Source organism: Phalaenopsis equestris, unplaced genomic scaffold (assembly GCF_001263595.1).
Source record: "Phalaenopsis equestris unplaced genomic scaffold, ASM126359v1 Scaffold000022, whole genome shotgun sequence".
Lineage (NCBI taxonomy): Eukaryota > Viridiplantae > Streptophyta > Magnoliopsida > Asparagales > Orchidaceae > Phalaenopsis > Phalaenopsis equestris.
This window is the reverse complement of record NW_018164464.1, coordinates 1,944,048-1,958,024: the sequence shown is the minus strand read 5'-3', so window position 1 is coordinate 1,958,024 and position 13,977 is coordinate 1,944,048. Positions and strand designations below refer to the sequence as shown.

Below are 13,977 nucleotides of genomic sequence, written 5' to 3'. Positions count from 1 at the left end.
GATATACTTAATTAAGAAACTAATTAAATTCGGTGAACCGAGTCTCCGTATTACCCAACATTATAGTGTTATTTTACCAAATAACACCACAATATAGTAATAACATCTAAATATTATCATATGCACATGAAACTACATAAGAACTCTTGATATACTATTTTCTCCTCAAAAGCCTAATGATATTGGACCAGAAACAAGGATAGGTCTAACTGCTGCATTCTCCATCGAATCGTTTTCCACCACAAATTAAATACTTAAATTTATGAAACTAGTTTAGACTGTGAAGAGTTCTTATTTCTAAACCCTATCCCTCTTCCCTATATTTCCGTCCGTTTTTATTGAGCATCTTATCTTCTCCCACACTGCCTCTAAAGTAACGCATTTGCTCTCAGTCTTCGCTCCGCTCTCAGGAAATGTCGGATGATCGAGAAGAAGGCCGTAAAGCAATGGATGATAAGGACGCAGAAGAGGAGAAGGACGCAGAAGACGAGGCTTCTTCTTCGTCGTCGTCCTCCGAGTCGGAGTACGATTCTGAGTACGATGACGAGGGAGAATACGATGATGAATACTCGTCGTCCGATGAAAAGGATAACTCACCGGAGAATAACTTCCGGCGATTCTCCGAGGCTCTTGATAACAGCACCAACAAGAAGCTGGAGGAGGAGGAGGAGAATAGTTACCGCGAGCCCGAGGAGTTGTTCAATTTCCCTAGGGACCCTGAGAATTGGAGGGAGGAGGATCTTAGGGAGCTTTGGGCCGACGCCCCCAGGGGGATTGCGAAGACCGGCTGGGATCCTGTTTGGGCGGAGGAAGACGATTGGGAGGCCATCAATCAGGCGAGTAAGGAGGGGAGGAATCCGGTCATTGCACCGTTCTACGTTCCTTATCGCAAGCCTTTCCCAGTGATTCCTGACAACCACCACGATATCTCTAATCCGAAGTCCGTGATCGAGGAGCTTGATAGGATTGAGGAGTTTCTCAAGTGGGCCAGCTTTGTGTTTGCCGATGGAAGCACGTAAGATGTGAAACATTTAAGCTTTTATTTCATTGGGGATAGTCGTATCTTGATGTGACTCCTTCCATTGCTAACATTATAGCTAGAAGTTATGGTAGAAGTTTTGTAAGAGCATACCTTTGCTTGTTACTCTGTATGCAATGTTTTGTGGCAGAACCTTTGTTGTTACAGGTTAGCATATCTCCAAATATGATATTGGACATAGGAGAAACTAGCTTTTCGTGATAAAAAACTGGTTAATTTTTCATTGCTTTCCCTAAAAGCAGCCGTTAGTTGAAATTTCCTTAATTCCAAACGCTGTACCACAATTTAAACCGTTCCAAATGCTTCCAAACAACATCCTGTCATGTGCAAGAATTCCAGGAATAAATGCAATTTTTATTTGAAAATCTTGTTTACTAAACAAGTGCAAACAGGGATTTGAGCCAGTAGCTTCTCTTAGGAAAACTGAGGGAAAGATATAGATCATGATGCTTACAAAAATAAAAAGAACCTCATCATTTTGAAAGGCATTTTGGAGATAATATGTGATATGTTTTCAAAGAATAGCATGAATAATATGATTTACATACATGGAACTTAATTCTTATTTATTTACATATCCAGCGAGAAATGCACCCCAGCTTACAGACAAGGTTCAACCCGAGGATATTACAGTATGAGGTAAAAGTATGAATGGGAGATGCAATACCAATACCTATCAACTCACTACATATCAGATGTTCAGATCTCAGGTTTAAAATCGGAGAGTGCACATCACCAGATGACCATCACATTTTACAGGCAAGGTTCAACCCCATGACCTTACAACCATAGTACACCTAGCAAAACATTCAAGTTGACCCTGCCTGAGGAGAAAATGATTCAGAGTAGAGAACAGGTCGAACAAACAGTATTTCTAAATTTGTTTCTACCAGAAAGTTTTTCGAGTGCCATAGATTTGGGCGTACTGAATTATATTGCACAACCAAGAGAATTATCACTTCACGGATCAAGGAGCAGCTGAAGAAATAAGTAGTAATCCCAGAGAAGACGATGATTTTAAAAAGGATTCTCAAATTAAAGCCGAGGAGAAAGAGACGTCAATGATTTCAATTGAATATAGGAGAGAGACTCTTGTTGAGTTGACTGGAGTTGTTCTAGAAGGTGGTGAATCCAAGGTAACAAGTGTTCAGACAGAGCATTAAATTGTGGTACCTCCAACTACTGTTTTGCAAGCGCTGAAAGGAGCATTAGCAGGGCTGATATTGGATATCCAAAAGGGCCATTAGTTTGAGCAGCCTATATCAGACGTAGGTCAACCTCATATAAGAAAAATTTAAACTTTTTAGTTATATAGACTACTTCTTGAGTTGTCTCTGCCAACATAGGTTCAGTATGTTATGAAACTCTTTTTTATCACTTTTGGAAGCCCATAGGGAGCTTTGGGGTATTAAATTTAGCTCAATAGTATACCACCGACCGTTGATCTGGCAGGGTGGATGAACCACAAAATTAGAAATTGACTTAGGAGCTTGTATGAAAGAGCATCCTAAAGTGGGATCTTGGTTTTTCCAAGAAGAAGAAGATGCCTCTTATGAGTGATTACTTTTAGTATAGCTCAACCTGTCTTAGTTTTTGTCCCAGAGTTGATTCCTTCTTACAAACTTATTTATTAGACACATTCAACCGAGTACAAGGAGCGGGAGAAGCAGAATGTAGATTCACTTGCTAGGGATTTGATTTGTGAGAATCTACGTTATGCAATTCCAACTCAAGGTGCGGTAATAGTGTATGAATACTTATCTTATCAGGATGTGTATTGGGTTAAGAGCACTTACAAGGTTGACGCACCAAGTGCTTGCAGCATTTTCGCTACTTTCAACGGGGCTGACTTGACAATTTTGAGGAAGCAAAAACTTCGATAGACGAGATGGAAGCTTCCCCAATCTCAGGAGACTTGTACGGGCGTCTCTCTCATGCAAGTTTTCTCGCGACCCACCGGATCGGCGCGGGTGACTCTCGCACGTAGGATTTCCCATGATCCCTCTGTCCTCTTGGATCGAATCAACCTAGGTCTGTCCGTATTTTGGGAGTTCCAACCGGTTCCTTGGCCCACTCATAGTTATCCTCTTATTATAAATTTGCTTTTGTGGGTTGTTAGACTTAGTTTTTTTGTGTGTTTTGTTTCATATAGCCGCCAACGTTTGTTTTTTCCTTTGAGGGATGCATCCGAGGGATTGAGTGGTGTTCTGGTTATATCACTCTCTCTCTAGGTGATGATTATCTTCCCTATCCCCTTCAACATTCTCTCCACGTCGCTCCCGACCTCCCTTCATTGCTGCAGCCGCCCCCAAACAATCTCTGTTGCTGTTCTTCTTGTAGTTCCTCGCCGTCCAGCCATCATCCTCGCTGCTTCATCCCTGGAACTGCCCTCCTCTGGCCCTCTTAAAGTCCCACTCATTTCCCGCAGCCGCCGTTGTCATTCCCGCCCATAGCCGCCCCACGGAAATAACTGTTTCTGGCTGTTTTCTGCTGTTACAGCTGCCCGACCATCCATTTCCTCTCGTTCTAGCTTGCTGCCATTGCTGCAACTCCTCGTCGCTGCCCCCATCATCCTCCCTTGCTGCCCTCAAGCCAGGACTGAACTTTCCAGCCATTTCATTGATGTCCAGCCCCTCTTCTTTGCTGCGATCACCCCAAACAGCCCCCCACATCACTTTCTGCTGTTTGCTTGCTGTCTGACAGTAGAGACATAACTGTCTTGCAGTTTTTTTTGCTTTCCAATCATTCTTTTTTCACCCGCAACACCTTCCAAACCCTCGCCGACCATCGCCACCACCCCTAAATCTACCCTCCAGTTGAGTATTGTGTCTTGTCTATTGCTGTTTCAGATTTTCGAGTGTTGTGTTTTTGTAATTTTCTCTTTCAAGTGAGTTAGTTGTAACTGCCTATTTGCTTTCAGTAATAATATTTACTTTTTCTATTGTGATTTGAGATAACAATAGTATCAATGAGTGCAGTGAGTAATTAATGAAATCCTTTCACCATAGTCACAAAGTTTCAATTTAGAGTAATAGAATGATAGAATAATAGGATGAAGTATAAGTTACATCGGATGGAGTTTTCAAGTTAAAAAAAAACTCTTTTTTTTCTTTGTCATTTAATCAATATTGTCAATTTTAAGAGCTAAGTTTTTAGTAGTTTCTAGTATTCTTGGGGATACATGTGCTAGAACCAAGGGTAATAAATGTAGAAGCATTGCGGATTTAACTATGCATGAATATATAAATCAAATAACTAAACAACTCAAATAGGCCGTAGGAGAAAGGAGAGGAGTCCATCCACATTGGAGAAGCCACCAGTAGTGTGCCATATGATGAGGCAGTGCTAGCTGTGGTTATAAATAACAAGTCCTATGCACATTCAGTATCTTCTATTACAGCTGAATCTTTTGGAGTCTAGTAAAAAAAATGCATGTGCTCGCAAACTCAGGTTGAATCCTGATAGCTCTCCTTCATTTTTATGTTGTTACAATAACTGAAAATGAATCTTACCTTCTACTCTTCATCTTAAGCCCCCAAACTTCCAGATTCCCTAAGTTGTGCATGGCACAACCTCAAAAATCCTATGCGATACTTGAAATCAACACCATTAACAACCTGTCAACCTCAGAAAGCTTTGTTGATAAGTGAACCTTACACTGGTGAAGCACTTCACCATGAACTATAAACATGCTTTGACTTAGATATGTGCGTGAAAATCAAAGTGCATTTATTGCTGAATCTTTATTCTGTTAAACTTTTGCTTCTTTTATCTAGTTGCTGTGGTGGGAACTGGCACTACAATAGATACAAGATCCTAAGATCAATTTGGTCTCTCCATGTACTTGCTGAGAGCTGGAAATTGGGTTTTCTAATGTACCAGTGCAAACACATGCAGTTACATGAGTATGAAATTGAACAGAAAACTTGGCGCATCCAGAGATAGTCTGTCCCTAGAATATCATCAGCCTTAGCCCTAGTTGTTTAGAGTTAGATAGCCTTGGGCGATACTGAATCCCCATGCGAGCACAAATTTATTGCTCTCATAACCAAGGTTTAAAGTAGCAAAATAAATTTTCTTTGGGACCTTTTTAATTGAGCCACTTTTCAGAAAATCTGCACTGTTTTTTCTAGTGGATCGTCCATGATGCTTTTATTATCTCTATAATGCAACAAGCTGGGCATATTGTGCTTGTTTTTAATTACATTTTAGATTGTTTGTAAACCCATTTATCCTTAATTTACATGTGAACTTGAAATTTTGTGTTGTCAACTTGTTTGTTATTTATTTGTACATTAGTCAATAGTTTATTGATTCCCAATTCCTTCCTAATCCCTTGTGACACCATGATTTGGTTCCCCTTTGTGTGTGCCAGTAGCGTGCACTTATTTTATAGGGAAAAAGTTATTTTATTTAATTTTTTGTGATTCAAATTGGAAAAAATTCAGTTGATATCTCGTGCTTGGTATGATTGGGAGCGCGGGCTTGGTATGATTGGGCATTTTCTCCCCTTTTTTTTTTTTTTTTTTTTTTTTTGAAGGTATGAAGGAACTGTTTGGGATGACTGTGCCCATGGAAAAGGTGTTTATGTTGCCGAGCAAGGACTTGTCAGGTTTAATAAATTTTTATTTGTGGTTTTTAACTTCATTAATTTTATTTATTTTTTTGATGTTGAATATGTGCGTGCATCTCTCTTGTACGTAGAGATTTTATTTAAAACCTTGTTTAAAATTTTCATTTTTTTATGTCGTTTATTTTTGATAAATGTTACAGCCTTTTTTGCTATTATCAATATCAACAAACCTAGAAGATAGTACCATGTAGTTAGGAAAGACTTTTCCTCATGCTTCTGTATGCTCTAATGATAAGAACGATGTTAAATTGTGTTTTATTATTCGAGCATATTACCATCACAAGGTTCTATATTACTTGACATCTTTAAATTTATGTTATCACTATAACAACAACAACAAGCTTTTATCCCACTAAGGGTCCGTTTGGGGCAGCTGCAGCTTATCCTGATAGCTGCTGATAAGAGCTGATCCGGATAAGCTGTCTGACTGTTTGGTTTGCGCGTTTGGAAAACAACTGATTCTAGATAAATGATCATTCTGCTCCTGTTTTGGTTAAGCTATTTAGCTGTTTGGTTTGTGCGTTTTGTAAACAACTGATTTGCAGATTTTTTTAGTTAAATGAACAATTTGACACGCAAAAGTTGTAATATTCTCAACAAAACTGCAATCACTAAGGCAAACTTTATCAAGGTGAACTTTACTTTTATAATAGGCTCAACAAGAAAATAAAAATCTACACTTACTACGACACCCGACTTTTACTACACCACCCTGCAAAATGAATTTTCTATGAATTTTTAGTATTATTTAATTAATTTTTTTTATTCAAAATTGATCGATTTTAGATTTAGTCTTCTATTTGTGAAGATACTCAATTGGTAAAAATATAGTATGATTTGGAGTTTAAATGATCAAGTTATGATAATTTTACGTCGAATGGGTTTATTTGTAAATTTTAAAAACTTACAGATGCATGATACAAATGAAAATGAGTGATAATTATTGTACTTACAATTCAGCGGAAGCTGAATCCACATCTAATTATATTTGAGCCTTCAAATATATAAACGACGGCATGACCCACACCACGATTTATATATATATATTACATAACAAAACTAAACAACACTTGATATAAAAAGCAAGTCATTCTCGTGCAGCATAAATGTAAAAATTTATTAAATTTCAATCATAGTGCTGATGGAACTATTAACTACAGCTTCAAGAATACATTCCATTTAATTGTTGCAAGCCAATTGGAAATCAGAGAAGGATCCATTTATACTGCACTTTTTCTCTAAATAAAATAAAAATAATCAGCTCCTTATTTCTTCACATCAGGCAAAAAATGATAATAACAATAAAAATGCTGCATCTAAGAATGAAAAAACAATGCTGAGCAGAGATGAAGAACTGAATCGCATTCATCAACAGTTTTTAACGGTTGTGCCAATGTAATCAAAATCAATAATGAAGAATGCGGCTGATTGCAGAAAGTGGTAAACAAAATATCCCTTTTTGATGCAGGTAACGTCATAGATAGGAAGGCAGCCATCCATAGCTCTGCCCCATGAAATCTAATGCAGCAAACAACACAAAATCATCAAAAATTTAACTCCACAGCAAACAACATGAGGGAATATTCAGCGTGGCTGCATATTTTTATAAAGATGGCTGTAAAGCATTGGTGGAGAAATCAACTTATAGAAAAGTTGGTAAAATTATCATAATATCATTAGTCTGCACCCACGCATGAACATTGTAAGGAAGATAAAATTGAATCATTGAGCAACACTATGACTTTCAGCAAGAATCCGAATGGCGTTCAATAAATAAACCCTCAACTTTTCAAGGCCGTTTCTAACAATATAGATTTTGATGAAACTATGTATAGATGATAATAGGGAAGCTTTTCACATATCACTATGCATCAAACCCTGTGACAATGGAAACACCAAAAAAGCACACAGATCCTCGTATTGGCCTGGTGCACAACAAAGCTACACTATAAAGCACCATCAAGCCTCTCAAACCTTCATAATCGTAAATGAAGCAAATTACAACATGCAACAATATAAGAAGTCTATGTATTTCCACATAACAGCAGTATGACTCACAAAGTACCATTTCTTACATATATCCTCAACAGATTCAAACGTAAAAATATATAAAGCTCTTAAAAGTAGAGTTTACCCTCAAATCCATAAACCTTCCAAGCTGCTCTATCGCTATTACATGGAAAAGTGAGCAGATCTTCAGTGACCCAAAAAAAAAATATTCTTACAAATGTATACATGATAGTTCTGAAATATCAAAATAACAACAAATCAACAATTATGATCAAACAATTTCGTCTGCTAGCTGGTCTCGCAATGCTACCATCTCCCTTGCACCTTCACCTTCGCGACTGTGAGCGTGCTTTGATTCTTTCTGTGGTATGAGACGCCCCACATGGAATTCATATGCTTCAGGTGGAATCTGATGCAGGTCTTCTTCTGCAGAAGCAAAGTCCACATTAGATCTAGCGTGATGGCGTTAGATGTAGTTGCGCAGTGCCATGGTTGCCACAACTATATGCACTTGCTTGGGAAAGGGGTAGTTTGGCATGCCTCGTAATATCACCCACTTTTTCCATACCCCGAATGATCTTTCAATCACACTGCGTAAGGAATGCCGTTTATTGAATATTTTTTTTTCTACCACGTGCAATTCTGCTTGACCTTTCAAAGTCGGGAATGTGGTACTTTGTGTCAGCATAAGACTTTAGATATCCCCTCTGTAAGTGATATCCAGCGTCAACCAGGTAATATTTACCTGCACGAATACATAATGTAAAAACGATTCACAAATATCAAACATATTTGTTATAATTACGTACCATGAGGGGGGTACGGGAAGCAAATTCTTCGACGTCTGGTTGCAAATTTAAAAACACGGCTATCGTGTGCGCTGCCCTCCCATCCGACCATCACAAATGTAAAACATATGGTGAAGTCACAAACGACCATCACATCTTGTGTAGGGGAACCACAACGTCTAATGTAGGCGACCTTATTGGTGCCGGATACACGTGCATCGACTTGAGTTCCATCAATGACTTCTATACAGTCCTAAATTTAATAATGTTTAATCTATTAATAATTGAAAGATAACAAATTTTAATTTAATAGTTACATGCTTAATAGAAGAACGACATGTAGCGAGAGTCATTTGCAATATGAGTCGGAATGGACTGGAATGTGGGACCCTCGGGTTTAATTATCTTAGAGGCTAAACTTACTAGAGCATTCAAACTAATCGAGAAATACCTGCTGATAGTCTCTGATGAATATTGAAATCGCTCTATGGCTCCTCTAATGGACTCATTATGAGATAATATATACAGTGTTATTGCTAACACCTCTCTGGATGTCATTCTGGTCGAATCATTCAAACCATATTGGTGTTGGAATTCGTAGAGCAGGTCAATGAAAATCTCTTGTCATTCAGAACATGTTGGCGAAGCGTGTCGGATGACCTCATAGTAACTCACCGACCCATTTATCGCCAATATAGCTCGACGTCATACACGGGGTTCGGTCGATACATGTAAGGTAGTAGTGGTATAACAAATTAAGAATAAGAAAAATCTTTCTAACGTAGTTTAATTATTCTGGATCCATCATACAAAAGTTAGTTAAAAGAGAATGATTATAACCTTAAGCCATTTAAACACATCCATAAAACATATAAACACAGAAGATATGAACACATCATTGTTAATCATAAGAAGTTCAGATAAATAAGTCATGCTAGAAAAAAAAATAACGATCCATGACACAACAATACAAATATTTCTGAGAAAACATAACGACTAGAGTTCAAAACATTCAATTTTCCGAGGAGCGTAAGAAATCGAGTTGGTATTCTGCATCCAACTTCACAAAAAATTCTCTACGAACTGGATCTTGTAGTAACTTGACACAATTGATATATAGTTTCTTGTCCGTCTTAACCTCAACATGTTTGTTTAGGATTTGAAGGCACCCCTCGACGGATATTTTATGTGAAGCAGAAAACTTAACTCTGCAGAATTCAACTAGTTTTTCGATTGTGCTCTTGATGAATGCGACTCCTTTCTTCCTTTTCTCCACACTGGTCCGTTTTGGAACGAATGTAGACTCCACATTTCTTTGTATTTCGCAGGGCACTTCTCCTGAGTCACTTACATGATTGGTTTCCAGGACATCTGCTGCGCCAATGAAGTCAGGCTCAGATGGGGGTAAAAGCATGAGCTCCTGTTGCAACGACCCTCTTGAACATGCTATCGAACTTCTCTTCCATTACTGGATCAATGCCATTGAATTTGAATTTCTTAGCTACTGGCACAACCTGCATGACATAACAATTTGAATTAGTTAAACCCTCTCAATATAACTAAAAATGAATAATAAAAGTGATCAAAGATATGTCATTACCTCTAGTTTCTCAGCCCACCAATCATCAGGAGCATCTATTGTCCGTTTCATTGGATCCCAGACCAGACCTGTAGTTCCCCTCTTAAGTTCTTTCTAGATCTTCCAGTCCTTCTTTAATTGATCCACTTGTTCTTCAATTTCATTCTATCATAGTCCATTCCTGTCAATTCCTTGAATTTTACCATAACATTTTGTCAATCTTCTTTGTTAAAATATGTGGTCCGTCTATTTCCCAGCTCAACCTCCCTAAGACAGAGATCACAGAAAATATTGGTGGCATCTCTGTCCCACATGGCCGATGATCCAACTTCTTTGCTTTTATTCATTGCTCAACTTACTAGTACGAGGGAAATTGAAAAAGAAAACATTAAATAACATTTGCAGCAAACATTTAACCAAACAAAAAATCACCTCACAAACAAAATATAATGTTTATCAATAGTTATTTCATTAATAGATTGCCTCTTTTTGAGCTTGCATGATTAAAATCAGGGGAGTTTACATAAATTCTTATCTATTTAACTATGTAGCCATTTAATATTTATATTTACATGTATAACACTTAAATTTTTAAAAGTGCAATGTTTTTTTTTGCAATCAGAGGTTTAAGACACCAATGAGTTTATGACATCAAAGTTTTGTAAATGTAAATGTAAAATGTTTGGTGTTGTATGTGTAAATGTATAGCAAATGTTTGACACATTTGTAAATTTTGCTTAAAGTTATAATAAGTATAAATCATAAGTATACTACCAGCAATGATGAATCTCTAAATTGCCGCAAATATTGTCACTACTTCATCAACCAACGTTCCAATGAAGCAAACAGGAAAAATGAATGAATTTGATCAATGCTCAAGGCTTTCTAAAAGCTGGCATGATGTCAAAGAGAAGCAAGTCTTGGCAGAGATATGAATTAAGCCAAAAAATTTAACGATATTTCATCAAGAAAGGAAAGCATTTGAAGAAAGAAAGTATAAAAAGCCATACTGGGAGTAGAGAAAAAAGTAAAGCAGAAAAAAAAAAACCGGGAGGAAGCAGCCGGCCGCCTAGATTACCTGGAAGGGGAAAAATGCCGAAGAGAGGAGCTGCGAAGGATTACCGGTTTTACTGGTTGCCTGGGATTAACGCTGGAAGAAGCAGGGAGAGAGGAGCTGAATGCCGAACCCTGGGATTAACACAAGAAGATGCAGGGAACGAGATGCTGAACCCTGTGATTAACGCCGAAAGATGCAGGGAGCGAGATGTCAAAGCGTGGGATTAACACTGGAAGGGGATTAACGTCGAAAGAGGAGCTGAAGGCCAAACAAGATGCAAGAGAGCGGAAGGCGTTAAAGGGAAGGAAGTGGGAGCGGCTAGGATCGCGAGCTAGGGCAGAGAGCGGGATAATAAAATTACAGGCACGCGAATGATAACAGGAGTAATTCACGAATAAACGAGCGGAGTAAACACCACCAATGGGGGTCATACTACGGGCGAGATTGTGCCAAATTTCAAAACAGTTTTTTAAAAAAGTTGCTCAATCGTGCAAAACAAACACTACAACGGCGTTTTGAAAACGCCATTGCAGTTTTAAGCTGTCCCAAACGGACCCTAAGTTGTATTCCATCTTTCATAGCTCGCCGTTGCAGAGGAGAAGGATCACGCAGTAGAAGAAGATCGAAGGATAGGCCTGCTCGCCTGTCACCGCACGTTGCCTCTGTGGTTGTCGGAGTCCAAAACCTCGCCTACATTACTTCCTCTCTCCCTATTTCGCCCAAAAGCCTTGCGCTACAATCCCTATTAGAGCTAAAAAGGAATGCTAGTAAGTGATCGCTGCGTGCGGAGACCACCGATACTCCCACCTTTCTCATCCTTCTGCTTCAACCCTACCAGAAACCATCGAGAAAAGTAAAGTCTGGTCGCGCCATCCTTTCATTAGAATTTAGGACAACATGTGGAAATTTTATTTTTTTCACCAGAGAAAATATTTTCGTCTTGCATTTAAATGAGTTCATGATTTCAATTATTATTCCTGAAACTAAATTATGTGTTCGAAAAAAATTGGAGTATAGATTCACTTTACTGAAGATTGACGTCTTAAAAATCATTTGGCTTAGTTACAGAGAGAACATTGCCCATTAGAGGTGCGAATTGAAAAAAAAATGGGTGAAGAAGGCATATTTGACTGATTTGTTTCTGCGAACTGATGTATTTAGGCGTGCCACGATCAAACTATTGAGATCAAGTGATGAGTAGGAATGATTTACAAATTCCTCATGCATTTCCCCCTGCTCTATTGTTTGCAACCAATTTGTCAGCGATTCAAGTGTTAAATCCTGAAACAAATGCCAAATACAAATTGCAGATTTAAGTGGATTTAATGAAAATAATACGAAATATAAAATTTAGATTTAACTTAACTGGATTTACTAAATCTAAAATATCTAATCTCCTAACTGTCATCAAATGGTTGACGTTTAGTGTGACCAAATCATCTTAGGCGACTCTCCTAATATTATCTGCTAATGGAGATACTTCTCCTTTTCACGGATATATTCATTTCACATTTTGTCTCTATGTTTGTAGCCCCTCATCCACTTAAGCATTCCCATCCAAACATCACTTAACTTAATTTTATGCTTTCTTTTACAATGCAGTATTATGCTCCATAAAGCATTGTAGGTATCGCCAACATTTTATAAAATTTTCCTTTAAGTCTAAGTGGATCTTTTGTATGACACAATAGACCCGATGCATTCCTCAATTTCAACCATCTAACTTGAATTCTATTAAGAACATCTCCATTTATATCACCATCACTTTGAATAATAGACTTGATATATTTAAAATGTTTACTTCTTTTAATGATTTGATCACTTATTATTACAACCTGACCATTAGATCTACTATTACTAAAATTATATTTCAGATACTCAGTTTTAAATCTACTCAAACAAAAGCCTTTAGATTCTAAAGTTGACCTCCATAATTCTTATTTTTTCAGAACTCTCTCTCTAGTCTTATTCACAAAGGTTACAATGACGACTATTCAATGTAAAACAACACAAACACAAAACGTCTCTCCAGGAAGATAGTAACAGAGTGGAAATCGACTTGTCTGTAGGTGAGGGATTGTTTGGGAGGATACAACGGCGGCTGTAGGGCTGGGCTAGAGGCGCTGCAGTAGTTGGGTGGACGAAAGATGAATTGTGGCAGGTCTGGATGGCTTGGAGGGAAGCTTGACAGGCTTGGTAGGATTGAAGGAAGTTGTGGCTTTGCTGGAGGTGCTGGAGGGATAGCGGCCTGACTGGAAGATACGGGAGGCAACTAACTACACCAGGGAATATATAAGTTGGCTAGTGATAGCTGGACATTGGGGTGTACATGAGTCAAGTTGAACTTGAGCCACCCTTAGCTTGAGCTTGATTAATTTTATCGAGCTCGAGCTCAAGCTTAAGTCTATGAGTTTGAGTCGGCTTGTTTATTATTAAATTGAAAATAATATTATATTAGTATTATAATAAAATGATAAATAGAATGAGCAATTAGGAGAGAAATAATAAGAAATTACTTAATTTTTTAAAAAATATTTTTTAAAAAGATAGTCTTCAAATTTAATAGATTCTGAGTATATTTTATATTAATATATTTTTTAATGGAGTCGGCTCATGAACTAACGAGATGAGTTGGGGTTAGCTTAAGCCTGACTTGCTAGCTCATCGCTTAATTCAGGAGCCTCTTATTGAGCCGACTCACGAGTCGGTTTGCCTCACTTACACCTCTAGCTGGACAGGTGCCGGATGGCGAGAGGCAGCTGGACAGGTGCCGGATGGCATGAGGCAGCTGGACAGGTGCGGGATGGCAGGAGGCAGCTGGACAGGTGCGGGATGGCAGGAGGCAGCTGGACAGGGGATAGATGACAGGGG

At 38.2% G+C, this 13,977-nt stretch overlaps 1 protein-coding gene across 1 annotated transcript in view; it reads left to right on the top strand.

The window, feature by feature from the left end:
* Nucleotides 1-363: 363 nt before the first annotated feature.
* The window catches only part of LOC110018421 (protein TIC 100), a 48,035-nt gene continuing 34,421 nt past the window's right edge, over nucleotides 364-13,977 (top strand). The window contains exons 1-2 of the mRNA XM_020715730.1: nucleotides 364-1,015; nucleotides 5,580-5,651. Of these exons, the coding sequence (XP_020571389.1) occupies nucleotides 414-1,015; nucleotides 5,580-5,651 (674 nt within the window). The 5' untranslated portion in view covers nucleotides 364-413. The remainder of the gene's footprint in view (nucleotides 1,016-5,579; nucleotides 5,652-13,977) is intronic.